Raw genomic sequence first — 18,111 nt, 5'->3', positions numbered from 1 at the left:
AAATGTAATAAAAGTAAAAAAAAAAAACTAAGCCTTTTGCCATATTTATAATAAAATTATCCATATAATAAAACAAAAACACATATATGGTATTGCTGTGCCTGTTAATGTCCGGTCTATGAAAATTATGCATTCTTTACTCCGCACATTGAACGTTGTCAGAAACAAAAGAAATAAAGAATGCCAGAATTGCTTTCAAAAAGCTGTATGTATTTCAGAATGGTACCAACAGAAACTGAGGATGTCCCGCAAAAAATAAGCCCTCGAACAGCTATGTGGACGATAAAATTAAAAAGTTACGACTATCGGAAGATGGCGGCAGAAAATAATAAAAAAAAATTTAGTACAGCAAAAAAGGAAAAAACTATAAACTTGGCTTTTGTTGCAGTGTGTGCGCCATAGAAACAAGACGCACCCAAAGATGGCAGGATTTTGTTTCTTTTCCATTTCATCCACTTAGAGGTTTTTCAGTACATTATATGGTACATTAAATAGCACCATTGAAAAATACAACTCGTCCCGCAAAAAACAAACCATCAGACAGCGACGTCGATGGATAAATAAGAGAGTTATGATTTCTTAAAGAGGGGGGGAGGCAAAAAAAAAGGCTGCGTCCTTAGGGGGTTAATATATAGTTCTATGGGGAAAGATTCCGTTAAACTTGTAATCTATTGATCTAAATCCACTGGTCTAATACGATGCTAAAGCTAAAAATAGTTTTTTTTTTCCCCTTGCAAAGTTTTTTTTTATTCTCTCTTGCTACAATAAAACTACACATACGTGCTATTGTAGTATTCCATGCTTTTTTATTTTTTTATTTATCTCTCCTCCTCGAAAAATTAATAAAAGGAAATTGCCGTAATTCCTGAATTGGCACCAATGCAAACTACAAGTTGTGCTCTCTTTGTCAGCCCTATAGACTGGAGGGGCGGCACGCATGCCCAGCTGTTGCTCCATTCATACTCCTCCTCAGTGCTTTCCACAGTGGGGGGCTCAGGACCCTCACCCTAGTGGTGGGAGCTCTAGTGATCAGACAGTCATGTGGATACATTATAAATGTCATCTATGGAACTGACTTCTCCACATTTCTTTTTGCCATTATTTACACTAAAAAAAGGTATAAATAGTCTGTTCAGTGGATACGTAAATATTCTCACATTTAGGGCTCATTCACACGACCGTGATTTCAGCACATATACGCACAATGCACGGCCGTGTGAAACACGGTGAATGGAGACAATGAAAGTACGTGGATTTTTATTGAGCTATTCACATAATTTTGTAGAAACACACGTGGAAAAGATGGCAGCATTTTCTATTTCATCACGTATTACGCAGCATGAGCCCTATTCTTTTCTACGGCTAACATATGCGACGCTGTTCATACGTAATACGTTGCGTATGGGCAATGATACATGTGTAACCCCGCTATGATAGAGCGTGGCATTAAAAAAAATGCGCAGCGCACTAACTGCCATACACCGTCTCTGCCGTCTCACACAGAGCGGTAAAACGCTGGGTGACCCATGCAGCGTTTTACGGACATGATCGTGTGAATGAGCCCTAAGACCGGGCTCACATGAGCGTAAGATTACAGCGTATTACGTGTGTAAGATACACAATAATTTATAGGCAATCAAATACAGGGCCGTACGCTGTTTCACTCACATTTACGTTTAAGCATTGCGTAATACACAAGTACAAAAAAGAGCACAGCATGTACTGTTTTGCCATGTGTTGCACACAAGAGCCTTTTGTTCTCTATGGGTGCCTAATCAACGTTTCTCATGCGCAGTGTAATTGCATGTATACCTGCCGTTGCTAAGCAACAGCGTGGGAAATTTTAAACAAAAAAGAAAACCAAGACTGCGCATGACCGCGTGCGTGAGATACGCTGTCATGGCAGGACAATATCGCTGCCGTACGCTGTGTTAGGCCAGCTCCCCGCCGGCTCCCATGCGTGACTCGCTGTAAGCTGACTGGTATGAGCCTCGTACAGGATTGGCAGCAGGTTGTGGATTCCTGTAGCTTCTATTAGTCTTCACCGTAGAGGAGTTCCGGCTGACTATTTGTACATCTATGATTAATCCTTCCTCGCTACGATGGGATAATCCATGCTTGCCGCACCTCCAGACCAGAATGAAGTGCAAGCAAGCAGAGGCTTCATCCTGCTAATGCCATGTGAAGGATAGAAGAGCTTTGCATCCGGCTTCTATCAAAGGTGGGAATGCCAAGCGCCGCTCTTCTCAGCAGTGACAACTAACTTAAATATGCGTGAACATTGATGTGGACAACACAAAGACTATTGACCAAAACAAGCAAATGACATCAGAAAACTCTCACCAAATTTATTATGTGTCTGACACTCTTTTCGACATTTTTTTTCAAACTTGTCCCCCCAGAGAAAGGTGTGGTCTAAATTGTGAAAAACATTTTAGTGCAAATTTGGCATTTTTGGCGTAAACTTGGCCAACTAATAGGTGGTCTAAACTTGGACTAGACAGTCTTAACCCTTTCCAATCCAATTTGCATCCTGGTTTTCCTAGGGGGCCTAACTCTTTTTCTGCCATTATACAACGACGCTATCTGCTGGCTAAAGCCAGTACTGCATGAGGTGACACGTTGGATAGGCTCCGACAGCAGAGAGGCTGGCAATATACAGTAAGAGAACCCCGACGGACGTCTTCCAACATCGGAGCTGTACAGCCTTAAATCATAATGTCTTCGGAGGTCAGACAGTGGATTGGAAAGGGTTAAAGTTCAACAGATTTATCACTCAGCAGAGCTACTATGAAAAGTCTACCGTAGTTTAAGACTATAACAAACCCAAAAATAAATGGCCAAGACAGGGAAACTGTTTTTTTTTTTTGTACAGCACACATATGAATGAAGATTTTTACCCCAAACTGGATCCCCCTGTTTGTCCCGTGTTCAGAAACATTCCCATTGTAGCCCCAATCTCCTTCTGGACACATGGTTGGCCTATACGGGAGGGCACAGCCTTTGGATTTCAGGGCACAACTGAATAAATTCCAGGCCCCATGGCTCACTTGTAGAGCCATCAAGCTGCCAAAACAATAGAACGCCTCCACAAGTGACCCTATTTTGAAAACCTGACCCCTTAATAAATTCATCTAGGGGTGTACAGAGCTTTTTAAGCTCGCAATTTTTTTGCAAAAATTATTTTAAAGCCGGTGAAAAATAAATAAGCTTACATTTTTTTCAGAAATATCATTTTTATGACAGTTTTCTTTGTTTCATACGAAGAAAACTGGGGAGGTTCACCCCAAATTTTATAGCACTGGTTCTTCTGTGTTCAGCAATACCCTAGTAAAGTGCACATGTGCATCCTCTTGGTATAACCGCACTCTTCGATTCCTTAAAATCCCTTGATGTCACTAATGACGTCACCGTTTCCATAATAACTGCCCGGAAGCAACATCTCCCTCATTCATGGACACGGTGACGCTCCATCTCACAGCCTGACTCTGGTAATGTTAGCTCGCCTGCAAACTCTGGACATAAATGAGTATTGTCATGGTAAAACAACGGCATTTGGATATGAATATATGTGCGCTTGGTGGGAAGGAGCGCTAACCTTGAAGTGCAGCGCGTAATAAGCAGGGACATGCGTCCTACGGATTGATAGAACGCTGTCCCAGAGGACTTCGGATGTACAACTGCTAACCTCATGCTGTGTTTCTGCTACCCAGAAGTTCCTGATAGATGGCAGTGTAGGCCTGTCGTATGCAGAAGGGAGCGGCATCTGCTTGGAGCCGAGGCTCCCTGGATGTAGTTTAGCTCTTGCCGTGTTTTCACTCGTATGCAAATCCAAGCTCTTGTTAGCCAATAAGCCTGAAAATCCAAGTCCACGTCAGCCGGGTCCACATCAGCTTCTTGTATCCATTAGTAGCAGATCTCTATTCTTATTTTCACAACAAAGCAGTGATGTGCGGCGGATGCAACTGATCAGAACAAAGTTAGTTCATTTGCAGCGCTTAGACATCCGCTATGAGCCGTTTTTAAATGATTCCCTTTTTTGTTTGAAATGCGCAGTTGTATCAGACAGATCTGCTAAATGGAATAGTACTCACTTGTGTCCTTCCGCCATAGATGAAAATGGCCGTTCAGTTCGGTTTCTTTTCTTTTTTTTTTTTTTGATGAAAACAAAGGGAACAGAAGCAAGCCAGCAAAATAAGTCAAAGGGGATTGATTTTCCTGCTGTTCGGATCGAACAGACGTGTAAACAAGACGCTGATGTGAAGCCAGACGGACTAGTAAAAAGTGATGGTGGGGGTAGACTGGGTCCGATTTTCTCTAGTATATGCAAGGGAGGCGATCTAAGACTCCATTCACATCGGAGCCCGCAGTTCCAGTCTACTTCAGTCGTTTGGCGTAGAGCTGAACAACGAAAATACCAGAACCTCTGGATCTGGCACATGCCCGACCTGCAATGTGCCTAATGGATCCTATCCGGCTTAAGGCCCATTTACACATAGCGGTTGTCGCTCTAAATTCGTTCGAAGGATAAAACTCTAGTGTGAATAAGAAAAAAATTGCTGACTTTTTGTTCGCGGTTGGTTAAGCTGACTTTTCAGAGGCTGGATTCTCGTCCCGTGTAAATGCTGCCTGCTCAGCGCTTCTCATAGGTGAAGCACTGACTGTGAAGCCCACGACCTTAGCAGTGATGTCACCCGCTAATACGAAGCCCGCGACCTTAGCAGTGATGTCACCCGCTAATACGAAGCCCGCGACCTTAGCAGTGATGTCACCCGCTAATACGAAGCCCGCGACCTTAGCAGTGATGTCACCCGCTAATACGAAGCCCGCGACCTTAGCAGTGATGTCACCTGCTAATACAAAGCCCGCGACCTTAGCAGTGATGTCACCCGCTAATACGAAGCCCGTGACCTTAGCAATGATGTCACCTGCTAATACGAAGCCCGCGACCTTAGCAGTGATGTCACCTGCTAATACGAAGCCCGCGACCTTAGCAGTGATGTCACCTGCTATTACTGTATTGTGAATGACCTCGCCGGCAGTCATGCGCAGTACAGTGGGTTTCTTTGTTTGCATTCCCTACTCCGTGGCTTAGCGATGACGCGAGTACCCACAGCCCATATGCAATGTTAATTGCGTACGAGCTGCAGGTCGGACGGCCTCCATTGACCTCAAAATAGGCAAAAAAAACTGGCATGCTACGATTTTTCTTCCACTTGCAGAATACGCAATTCGTATCTGCGAGTGTGAGCGAAAAAGAGAAAATCGACGATCATGGAATATGCAATCCAAATCCGCTCGTGTGAACCCGGCCTAATCCACCCCAATATATGCTCTGGGGATGTAACATATGCAGTAAATCCGCATGTACGTGCTTATATACTGTGTAGTGCATGTTTTACATGCCTGAATAATACGCAGTGAGAGTGAGCCCTGGACATACTGCCGCAGGATGTTTGCCAGATCTGCGCGATAAGCTCTGAATGGGGCTTAAGAACTATAGCGGCTGTACGCCATGCCTAGCTGCCACCATGACCAGATTAGACTAGAGTCGCATAGAGGTTGTAGCACACCTACATGTTAACAGTCGCTTCAGGCTGCGGTCACACGTGGAATTTTTGGTGCATTTCTCAACCACATGGCAGATTTGATCAGTCTGTACAAATATATGTTTTTACTATATTCGATTTCAGAATACCGAAAATGGCGACTTTAAAGGGGATCTTGTATAAATCTGATCTTTTTTTCCTGTGTTTTTGTGGGATTAACATTGGAGTAATGTAAACTGTTTGCACCTCGGGGCTACTAACCTGCGGGGCAAGGAACACTGTGTAAAGCCCCATCGTTTGCTCGACATTCGTCCAGTGTAAATGGGGCTTAAGGCCCAATGTCTACGGGCAAATTTCATTTGCGCAATTTGCGAGGGAGATCTGCAAATCAAGCCGCCCATAGAGATGCATGGGAGTCCGCAAATGGATTAAAACATGCAGATTTGTTTAGCGGACCTTTTGATCCGGAAAACAAATCGCAGCATGCTCCATTTTTGTGCGGATCCTGCACAAATGGCTTCCATTGAAGTCAGTGGAAGACGTCCGGTCCGTGGCATACCCACAGCTTAAACTGCGAACGTGCCACGGATTCACAGAAGATTTTTTAAAAAAGTACTGTGCTTGTCCAACAGCGGGCCGTGAGGACCATGCGTAGGACAGCGAACCCGGAAATGGAGGGATCCGTGCGGGATTCCCTGCACAGAATCCGCGCGTGCCATGGACATGAGGCTCTAAGTCGGTGTGCCGGTGCTCGGAGTCTTGAATGACACTATCCGTGGACACCTAAATAATAAATGACTGTCTCAGATAGCGTGTGGCCAGTGACATATTATGGTTATAATAAAGAAACCTTCCATTCTTTATTCTCAGGTGTAGAATTCGGTGCACGGATGATAACGATTGACGGCAAGCAAATTAAACTTCAAATATGGGACACAGTAAGTATTACTACTAATACCTTATTATGTACCTAGTTAATGCCTGGGACTAATCCAATATCAGGATTGACTATTGGACGTTGGTTGGAGTATTCACAGCTACTATGTGATGTTCGCCACGCCAACATAAAGTAGGTTCATTCACATTTGTCATGTTTCCCTATGCAGGAAAGAAATTGCAGCATGTCTTTTGTTTTGCGCTATCGCCCATTGTCCTTAATGAGGCCGGTGACGGCAGTGCCGGTCCTATTGAAAACAATGGGAGAAAGTCGCAGTTTCAATGGGAAACCTTGTACCGCACTTGCATGCACCTCGCACTCATGCAATGTTTTGCAACCCCATTGAAAACAATAGATGAGGCGTTCTGAGGGAGTACCCAAAAGTAGGACGTGCTGCGATTTAAGTTTGTTTTTCCCTTCACGGGCTGATGGACCTTGTGTAATAAGAAAAAAAATAATATATTCTCAGCATGTCCTTTACTGGCGCAGTTCTCAGATCTGTATCGCCCATTCAAGCCAATGGGTGCACTAAGAAAGCGTAATGCACTTGCATGGCTCGGGTGCGCTACGTTTTGTTTTTTTTAAAACACTCAGTGGTTGCGGATGGTGACTTCCAGGGTTGGGGGTTTTAAGTTCTATCAACTGGGCCTCCTTCCTTGATACATACTATGTATAATTTTATTTTCCAACAGACACACATGAATAACAGATGCCCCTCTGATAACACGTTAACCCTTTCCAATCCACTGTCTGACGTCTGAAGACATTATGATTTACAGCTGTACAGCTCTGATGTTAAAAGACGTTCGTCGGGGTTCTCTTACTGTATATTGACAGCCTCTCTGCTGTCGAAGCCTATCCAACATGTCACTTCAAGCAATACTGGCTTTAGCCAGCAGATAGCGCTGTTGTATAACAGCAGAATAAGAGTAAGCCACCTAGAAAAATCAGGATACAAATTGGATTGGAAAGGGTTAAAAAAGCGAAAACTGATGTAAATCATACAGTGATGTCGCTGTTTTTTACTGACCGAACCTGCACTCTCCTCTATAAATATAGCCTAATTCTAATTATTTTGGTTGGTTGGACGGCGTCTTCAGGCTCTGCCAGTGATGGCTGCTAACTTTCTTTAGTTGGGTATATTTATCCAGGACTGGAGGTAGTAGTTTAACATTTGAATATATGTAAAAAGTCCTTGGCAGAAACAGGAAATGTTATGGCAATAAAGTGTCATCAGAAAACTGCTTATTGCTTAAATCAAGTTCTATGTTAAATATATCTACAATTTTTAGTGCCATCTTCTAATTTTTAATAATGACAATTTGTGTATATAGAGAATCCTGAAATCCTGCAGTTTTCACACTGACTACTAATCCTAATAACAGGCTGATGCTTCCTGTTCTGTAGCAGTCGTCTCATTATCATCACAGTCAGAATGACAATGAAATGTCACCTCTGTATTACCGCAAATTCACATCTGGCAAATTTGTAGTAACATTATTTTTTTTTTTTATTTGTTTGAGAAAATGAGTTCAATTACCATATATACTCGAGTATTAGTCGAACAAAGCATAAGCCGAGTCAATAAGTTTTACCACAAAAAACTGGTAAAACTTATTGACTCGAGTATAAGCCGAGCTATACTCGAGTATATACTAGATAAAGAAAAAATGCAATACTCACCTCCCAGCCGGCATCTGTGTCTCCGGCGCAATGGTCTCCCCGGCGATGCGCCAAGCTGCTTGAGACTTCTCCCCGCTGTCATCGCTCTGCTCGCCTTTGAATTCCCCCGCCATCAGTGCTGTGTAAGTAAGCGCTGTGATTGGATCGAGCGCCAGCCAATCACAGCCGGCGCTCAATAAACCAATCACAGCCATTCAGTGATGTCATCCACTGAATAACTCTGAAAGATCGAGCATCGGCTGTGATTGGCTGGCGCTCGATCCAATCACAGCGCTTGCCTACACAGCGCTGATGGCAGGGGAATTCAAAGCTGTGCAGGGAGATGACAGCAGGGAGAATTCTCAAGCAGCTTGCCGCACCGCCGGAGAGACCATCACGCCGGGGACACAAACTCAGGCTGGGAGATGAGTATTGTGGGTTTCTTGTTGTTGTTTCTTTTTACCTCACTCGAGTATAAGCCATGGGGGGCTTTTTCAGCATAAAAAAATGTGCTGAAAAATTAGGCTTATACTCAAGTACATACAGTAGTTTGTTTTTGGTGGGAAGCACTCGGGTTTTTGCAAGCCCGTTTCAGATGCATAGGACAACAGAAGACCTTTCTGTAACAAATGTGCCGCCTTTATATATGCTGCATTATTATTAAGCTTGTGGTAGATAACACAGGATCAATCCTAGACAGGTGATCAGGCACAGCTTACCTCCTCTCCATCTCTGCATAGGTCACAGAGCATATGCACAACGCTGTCCCATAGAAGTCAATGAGTTGTCTCCCGGTTCCTATTGCTGATGAGACTTTTGACAACAAAGTAGCGCAGAATGGCCGCTCTCCTAATACTGTACGGAAATGGGAAATAGAGAAATGTACAATCATTAAAAAAAACTGATTAGAAAAATAACGTTTCAGTAACTTGTATTAATTAGTAATAAAAAATTTAAAAATCTAGGTGACACTATGACTTAAAACTTTAGGGGCAGGCTTACACAAACGGGTCGGATCCCACAGCGGAAGACCTGCGATCATTCTTGGAAAGTAGTTGTGAACGGTTGCTGATGCGAGTGGTTTTCCACGCGGGTGTACGCCATGCACAGTGTGTTATCCGCGCCGAAGCATGATATCTCTCCCCTTCAGCCGGCTTTTCCTATGAGATTGTGAGCATTTCTGCCGCTCATATGTAATGTTAATCCCGTATGGGCAACGGATCCATTGACTTCAATAGGGACAGTCTGCGCTAAAATAGAGCATGCTGCGGGGGGGTTTTTTCAGTCGTGGAACACGCAATTCGTAAGCGGTGAGTGTGAAAGAAAAAACGAAAATGCATGCCTTTCAACACCCGCTTGAAAAGATCCATTTTATCGCGGGTCACAATTTAAAATCGGTCTGTGTGAGGCCGGCCTGACTCGTTTTCCTTCAGTGGATCCTGGCATATGGCGCAGCGTAGTATGTTGCTATTATCGGACATGTCATAGGGCATTGTATTACGTAACAGATATTTGTCGCTCTGTTAGGACGGAACATCTGGAACGGGTGTCGGGTTTCTGTAGCTTTATCCCTCTTTGTCTTTGGAAGACTAAATCTATTTAGGTGACACACAAGTGACCAACGGACAATTTGGGCTGTTATTGAATCTTCTTTGTGCCTAAACAGATTATAAGGGGAAAAGCGAGAAGAGTAAGTCTAGAGATTGCTGAAAGGCTGGCTGCTGCTTCCGAAAGAACGGGGGAAATCTGCATCCTTGGCCTTCCAACAACCTTTACACCAGCAGATGGTGGGCGGAAAGATGTCATTCATCATTTATTTACAATGGGCTTTATTTATTCTGGTGTCAACAGCTGCCCCAGGGAGCAGGTTATTGAATTGAAATGCGCAGCTCTGGGTTATTTGCTTCCTTTCAGATTTGTCTTGTGCGCTCAGTTGCTAGGAGTCCTTTCTGTCTTCTAATAATGATTCATGTATTGTGAAGCCATTCAGTAAATTGGGATGTCAGGGATTGCCAGGGAAGACTAGAAAGCAGAAGGCTCTGTACGCAGCTACCTGTTCCTGCCCTTCACTTGTTCCTCCTCTCCTATCTATTGCCGACTCCTCCGAGTACCCGCTCCTGGAAAATGGCAGCGTCTGACACATAAAAACCTGAATTATAGTCGGAGGTGCTTGGAGAAGTTTTCATTTATATGCAAGGTACAAAAGTTGATTTTCTGGGTGACTGATTCAACATGAAGACAACAGCATCATAAAGAGTTATTTCCAGCAGCCCTTTCACGATCGGACATTCTGTTAGTGATCTGATGGACTTGGCGGCGTAAATATCTCTTACGCCTGGCACACACCGCATGGCGTAAGATATTGTGGTTTACAAAGTCAAGGTGTAACTGGGGTATGGCAGTCTTGGTTATAGTATTTTGTCACTTTTAGGCTGGGTTCACACGGGGCAGATTTGTGGCGGAAATTCCGTCCGGAATTTCGCCGCGGCAAATCCGCCTGCGGCCGCTAATCCCGGGATTAGCCAGCCATGTGGACGAGGTTTCTCAGAAATTCTCGTCCACACGGGACGGCAAAGCCGGCAGAAGCTGGCACTGCAGCGCGGATTAGCCGGCCGCAGCATGCTCATTCTTTTTCTTCCTCTGCTGCAGCCGCGCTCTCCTCTATGGGAGCGCCGGCCGCAGCGGAGGAGCGAGCGGCCGGGCCGCTTCAAAACCCGCGGCTAAGTGCCGCGGGTTTTGAAGCAGCGCCTCTCCCGGTGAAAGTCTCGCGGTTTTCCGCTGAGGCCAAACCGCGAGATTTCTGCCAGGATTCCACTGTGTGAGAACCCAGGCTTATACTTCACCTGCCTTTTCATCCTTTCCATCTCTACAGACTAGTGGTGGTAAACCTGCAAAGATATGCTATGACCGCATGGAGAGAAGTGCTGGAAGCCTATCCTGGAAGAGGGGTTATACTTAAAGGGGTTATCCAATCAGCGGCCACTGGGATACACTGAGGTCGGAGTGGAAGCACTGCTCCGACCCCTGTGTAGCGGCCAGCACTCGTAATTGCAGGTGCAGCCCTCATTGAAATTAATAGAAGCTGCGTCTGTAATTAAAAGAGCAGCTCCCATTGATTTTAATGAGCGTTGTGCTTGCAATTACGAGCGTTGGCCGCAAGGGTTGGAGCAGTGCTTCCACTTCGACCCCGGTGTATACCAGCGGCCGCTGCATGGATAACCCCTTTAAAGCGACACGTCAGAAGTTTTGATCTGTTGGATCTGGATTCTGAGACCCCCATGATTGCTAGAACGAACGTTCAGCAGAGCACTGTGCCTATTTGACTGTCATTGCGAGCGGTGGATGGGCTGTATAAGCTTTCTATGGAGCCGGTGCGCCGCTCCAAGCAGTGATGGAGACAGCCAAATGGGCACAGAACTCATATGAGCACTTTTGCTGTTCGCTTTAGTAATCATGGAGTCTCGGCACACAGACCCCCACCGATCAAAAGTTCTTGCGCATCAGAAGTTTTTAAAAAGGTTAGGTATCCTTTTAACAGTAGAAAAACTAAAGCTATAAACCTCCTAAAACCACAAAAAAAAGTAAACTAAAGAGTGACCGACAATTTTGTCATTTGTAGAGGATCTGAAAATGAATTCTGTGGATGACTGTTCCTCTCTTGCTTTCTTCCAGGCCGGTCAGGAATCTTTTCGCTCCATTACAAGGTCATACTACAGAGGTGCAGCCGGCGCTTTATTAGTTTATGATATTACAAGGTGAGACTTTGAATTTGCGCTTCTTATCATATGCTGTAATTGGGTATCCTTTCCTTCTTGGTTTTAGAAACGTTTGATTTGGGATTCCATATGTCTACTATGACATCTTAAAGAATTGTGAGGGTGAACAAGGGTGGAGTAAGCCCAAAAGTGGTGACAATCCTAGTGAGATTAGTCGAGAATTCATGAATCCCTATGGAGGTGCTGCCACCAGCTGAGGCCTATATGAACGGGCTATATAATAATTAGGAGTGATGTATAAAAGACTGGTAAGGCCATAACTCTCCAAAAAGTGCAAAGCAGGTGAAGGGAAAAGATTTTATTTGAAACAAATTCAAAACCAGCATTAAAACGTGTTTCGAGGCCAAGCCCACTTCCTCCGTTATGCTGGGCTTATGCACAACTATGGCTGTGAGATTCTTCACTTGTGCATGTTGGAAAAGGGGGCCGGAGCCCACCTGTACTGTACAAGTCTATTGCTGGTTTTAATTCACTTAATAAATAAAGTTTGGATATCTAATCCCAGTGCCTGACGACAATTGGGGAGCCGCGCCAATATATTTGCACTCGTATACCACCTGTAGTGGGCGATGTAGAGAAGTGATAGTAGGGCCAGTAAAAAGACTGTTTGCAACATGCATACAGCTGCCATTGAAGAACTTATACTTCAGAGCAGGGCAGATTTACGAATACTGTCTAATAGTTACTGTGCAAACTTTTAAATGTGCCAATTTATCACAGTGGCTTTGCTAAATAACAAATCTGAATTTTAAAACTGTCCAATTGTATGCCACCAAGTAGGTGGTGTACTTTATGCCAAACGTTGCGCCAGAATTTTGGTGTAATTTGTCAGATTCAGGCCACGCCCTTTAAAAAAAAAAAAAAAAAAAAAAGCACGTTCCTTTGTCAGACGTGTTGAAAGTGTCTGAAATGCATCATAAATAAAGTGCAAAGTATGTTGAAAAGTTTTTTGGTGCAAATTGTACCATGTGTTTAATTCTCAGTAGAAAAACTGCCCCATAATTTTACATATATGCAGTTGTATTGCAAAGTACAGGCCCTTTTCAGTCCATTTTAGAGCTCCTGGATTCTGAAAAAGCAGAGCTAAAGGAAAAGCACACTGTTTTGTGATATGATTGCCCAGTGATGTCTACAGACATGTCGCCATATACTTTGCATGTGGGATTCATGGTTTACAGCTCAAAAAGTAATTTAATGGCCTTGGAAACCTTTGGAGATTAAAAATAATTACATGTATCTTACTAAGTCCCTGTTTTTTGCATTGAATTTTCATTCTCATGCATTTAGAAAGCCTCATATTTGGTTTACAGGCTCTCCTACATTCAAGTTTTTGTCTCCATGTCCTTCTAGGTATTGATCTGCTGCTCTGTCTCATTAGTGCACCCAAGCTCAGCTCCCCCTCCCTCTCCTCTTTCAGAGACTATGTAGCATTACCATGCCCACTCTCCATAATATCTCTCCATCTATTTCATCCTTTCCCTGAGTGCAAAGGTGTACTTGGCTTATAAATGCATTGCCATGGGCTGCTGAACCTGTATCACTATGTGTCTCTTTGTCCTTGTACCTAGGAGAGACACGTTCAATCATCTGACCACCTGGCTCGAAGACGCCCGTCAACACTCAAACTCAAACATGGTGATTATGCTAATTGCCAATAAAAGGTAAATAAAGTGATTGTGTGTGTGTTGTATCCACCAAAGTTATTAGATCCAAAGCTAAATATTTTGGTAAACTGACTCTCCTCAACATGCGTCTTAACACTTCTAGAACTGCACGATCTGCGGGGAGGATTTGGATGGAATGAAGCTCAACAGCCTCTCTGATCCATCGTTTCCTCCAACAGATATATCTGGAGGGCAGTCAGTAGGCAGTTGAATATCTGTAAATCCCTTCAGAATTGCCAGGATTACCGGGAAGGCATCTAATCACCAAATCAAAGTGTTTTCTATACGTCGTGTTGTCAGGGAAGGCCTCCCGTGTTCCTTGCTACAAGCTGGACCAGAGAGCCACCAATGAGGGACTATTCATTTAAGAGATCAGCTCGTCGTGCCGCATCACTGCAATGTAATTTGTATTGATAACGTTACCCTAATATATATATATATATATATATATATATATGTGTGTGTGTGTGCTTTTAGTCATCTACTGTACAGTAGGCCAGTTTGATTCGTTAGAGCTACCTGTGCCTCCAGTGCCCTACTTCTAGATAGAAGAGTGTTTTGGAGGAGTTTCTCCTCGCTGCTATCGCTTTGTTTCTCTTAGTTATGTCCTGCTTTAATATGCCCCCTGCACGGGGAAATTAGGTACTGTTATGTGAAAAAGTTTTTACGCAACTTTATTAAAACTTTGTGAAACCAAAGTGATCCTCTCAGTCCCGGGACAGAATTTTGTCCCAAAACCAAAGAGGAAGGAGATATTTTCGGCCGTTCCTCTAGTTCAGGGTTTTGGGTCACCAAGGTGGCCACTGCCATTTTCTAACTATGCATTGTTCTGTAATTGGAGAGTCTTGATCACATGAACAGCGCCGGCCAATCGTAGAGTAGTTATAGTGGTAGTCTTAACACCACCAATGTACCTTAGTTGATTAGGTAAAAAATATCACAAAAAGTGGCCACATACTTACTGATGCAAGAGGGCAGGTATAAACACCACTTGCAGACTTGCCTAAGATACCTCCCCTCTAGTCCAAGGACAGCACTTTAACGGTTAGCTCTGATAACCCAGTCGGGAATAGGAGGGACTGCAGTACATGTTCTAGTAAAATAATGGAAACCCAGCAAAGTGGAAGCAAATTGACAGAAATCCGTTTTGTTGCGGGGAGGGGGGGGGGTGTTTGCTGTTTTTTTTTTGTTTTTGTTTTTTTTCTTTTTTAAAGCCTATTAAAAGCAATCAGGGAGAAAAGGCAAAAACCTTTAATTCCATTTTTCTGCTCCCAAAACAGAACAGAGAAATGAAATTGTGGCAGGAAAGCCCCAACGCAGGTGTGAATGGGCCCTCTCCCTTCCGTGTTCTTCTAGAAAAGCCGATGTGAAATACTTGCTGATTGTCATTTTGTTGGAAGGCCACATATATCCGCCTATTAATAAGCTAGCTGGATATGTCTCAAGGCCAGTTCTTACATCCATTTAGAAAGCGAAGCACTTTAGACATCCCATTGGTCCCTGGTGCAGGCCTGCTTTGAAGCGGGTCTCAGGAGACGGAGGATATTTAAACTGCAGTAAGTTGTATTTTTCATATTTGGAGAAATGCACTCTCTTTCAAGTCTCTGATCCCGCAGATCGGGCAGCTCCGCTATCACAGGAACGGGTGTTGCTGCTTTTTGGTTGATTCTCTGTAAACAGAATGTGGTCCTTTTCCTAACTACATTTGTTAATTAACGGAGAGCTTGCGCTACCAGGCAGGAAGAGCCCAGCATTGAGTATGCTAACAACCGCACCATCTTTCTTCATTGCCCCTGCAGCTCCTATGCCATTGCTAATTGTGCTTAGCTGATCTCATTAAAGGTATTAAGATGAAAGATGAATGGAGTGCAGAAAGGCATTGCTTGCAGTTGTGTGCACCACCTCCGATGTCACCAGGAATAGTCGGTTTCCTATCAGAAGTTCTGCATGTATTTTGGTGTCAGATGCATTCTTAATTCTGCTCTCATTTTTATGTGCTTTATATTACAAATGTGATTTCTCCCGAATCGAGTTGTAGATCTGATTCTGACGTCTTTTACCTGCAGTGATTTAGAATCAAGAAGGGAAGTAAAAAAAGAAGAAGGGGAAGCGTTTGCCAGAGAACATGGTCTAATTTTTATGGAAACCTCAGCAAAGACGGCTTCAAATGTGGAGGAGGTAACGCCTTAATCCGGCATGAAATTGTCCTCGCATTGTATTGATTGTACATTACCTTACAGCAGAAGGCCACACTGACATATCGCACTGCGCCGTAAGGGCGCTATAACATTTTGTCAAAGTATATCTTATGCTCCCTTACATGAGCTTTTGTTTATGGAACGTTCCCTTTAAAGTCTGTTCTAAAGCTTCAGAAGGAGCCATAGCTACACTTCTGCATTACTAACTCATGACCACTTTACACTTTGTAACCAAAGCACATAAACATAAGAAACGATGGGACTGAGCATGGGGAGAAGCTGTAGCCCTAATTTGTTACCACAGTCGGGACTGAAACAAAAAAAACACTTGTCTACAAGCCATTTTGAGTCCTACAATTAAAGGTGTAGCCCCACAAAATGTAGTTAGTTATGCCCTATCCTGTGGATGGGGGACAACTATTTCATCAGTGGGGCTCTGACTGCTGGATCTGATACTAATTACACGAATTGGGAGCTTGAAGGTCCCCCAGTCATGCCTGTACACTACTGCGTTCTTCACTTCAATGATTCTTCACCCCCTTAATTATGACCGCCAAGCTTTACAGCCTGAAGTGGATCATGGTTTTCCTTTCTCACAATCCTCTGTTTCTGCTATATTGACACTGCATGTCATAATCTTTCGGAATACAGAAAATAGCGATTATTTTTTTTTTCTTTACTCATTAAGAAATAGAATCTAGCACCTTTCTGAATTAAAATTTCTTAAGGATATTTTCTTTAAAGGGAACCTGTTGCCATCATCTCACCACCAAAACTGACTTCACTGGCTGACAGGGAATGAAAAATCAATAACTTCTAACACCTTCTCTGTTCCTAATCACCTATGCAATTGGAATCCAAAGTTGAGGCCCATTTACACGCAACATTTATCGTTCAAAATTCGTTGCTTTTGAGCGATAGCCATTGCATGTAAATGTGCACCCATCATGCACTTACCGTTCACTGTTCGTTCATTGCTGACTTCAGGTCAGCATGAAATCCTGCATGCTGAGTTCTTCGCGGGCAGCGCTGATAACATTGTATGTAGCTGGCAACCCACGGCAGAACAATGGGTATGTATTTAGAGAACAGACCGCCCTCTGTTCTCTAAATGCAAAAATGATTGGTCAAAACTGTCAGAAACTGACGAATTTTGAGCCATCCTCTTTGTAAATGGGGCTTTATCCCACGTCCTATGCACATTAGTACTAAAGAGTCGCACGTAGTCACATGCTTCTAAGCTAACCACAACCCCCTTCTCTTGATAGACAGCTCGCCGAATCCCAGGCTACACGGGAAATCTTGCCCCTTACTAAGAGAAAGGGGTTGTATTTAGCTCATGAATAAGCACGACTCATCTCAGCCAGAGGACTCTTCTCTCCTGATTTTCATACGGCACAGGATAACTTTGGAACCAAATGTACACGGGTTCGTTAGGAAAAGAGAGGGAATTAAAGTAATTGATTTTTCATCTTGTGCCAGCCAGTGGAGTTAGTTTTAGCATGCGTTCACAAGTGCAGCTTTTGTTCAGGTTTTTCTTATGTGGCTTTTGAAGCCAAAACCAGGAGTGGATCCCAAAAAGAGAAGTTGTATTCCTCCTTTATTCTTCATCTCCTTTTATGATGCTCACCTGATTTTTTTGGCTTCAACAATCACATTAAAAACCTGTACAGAGCCTGAACGTGTGAACACTCTTAGCAGTTACATGGCTATGACAAATTCCCTTTAATGACTCCTTGGGGCTTTGTGTATCTCAAGCACAACTGAGGTCAGCAGGCTGCGTTCTCTGTACTAGGAGCCTGATGTGACCCCTTCATATATTAGGTGCCTCTTGCCTGCTTTCTAGTGTAAACTATACATAAATGTGTCCGTCCAGGGCGGCCACGTCCTCCGACAAGCGCTACCCAATTTATTTATTTATTTATTTATTTTTTACAAAGGTGGGGAGGGCAGCACAGAAAGCTAAAAAAATTGCGTAAGTAGGATTTGCGCCAAAATGTACGAGTTTTTACTCCAGAATTCAGTAATAAAGCCCATGAAAAATGTCCCTAAGGCCTCATGTCCACGGGGAAAATCAGGCCCGCTACGGATTCTCCATGGAGAATCCGTAGCGCGTCTCTCCTGCCCCGCGGACATGAGGGCTGAAAATAAGAATAAACTTACCCGCAGCGGACCGGGCAGATCTTCTCTTCTTCGTGGCCGGATCTTCTTTCTTCGGCTGGCGGATGTGGCGTGCCGCTCGCATGCGCCGGGCACATCCGCCGGGCCAAAGAAAGAAGATCTGGCCGGGAAGAAGAGAAGATCTGCCCGGTCTGCTGTGGGTAA

The 18,111-nt window shown here is 43.8% G+C and overlaps 1 protein-coding gene across 1 annotated transcript in view; it reads left to right on the top strand.

Annotated features, from left to right (window-relative positions):
• Positions 1-18,111, top strand: part of RAB2A (RAB2A, member RAS oncogene family) — a 91,516-nt gene that overhangs the window by 23,391 nt on the left and 50,014 nt on the right. The window contains exons 3-6 of the mRNA XM_066578292.1: positions 6,420-6,487; positions 11,821-11,903; positions 13,493-13,585; positions 15,655-15,766. Coding sequence (XP_066434389.1) covers positions 6,420-6,487; positions 11,821-11,903; positions 13,493-13,585; positions 15,655-15,766 — 356 coding nt within the window. The remainder of the gene's footprint in view (positions 1-6,419; positions 6,488-11,820; positions 11,904-13,492; positions 13,586-15,654; positions 15,767-18,111) is intronic.

The sequence above is a fragment of the Eleutherodactylus coqui genome, chromosome 9 (assembly GCF_035609145.1).
Source record: "Eleutherodactylus coqui strain aEleCoq1 chromosome 9, aEleCoq1.hap1, whole genome shotgun sequence".
Taxonomy (NCBI): Eukaryota; Metazoa; Chordata; class Amphibia; order Anura; family Eleutherodactylidae; genus Eleutherodactylus; species Eleutherodactylus coqui.
The sequence above is the reverse complement of the archived record's forward strand: the minus strand, read 5'-3'. Positions and strand labels throughout refer to the sequence as shown.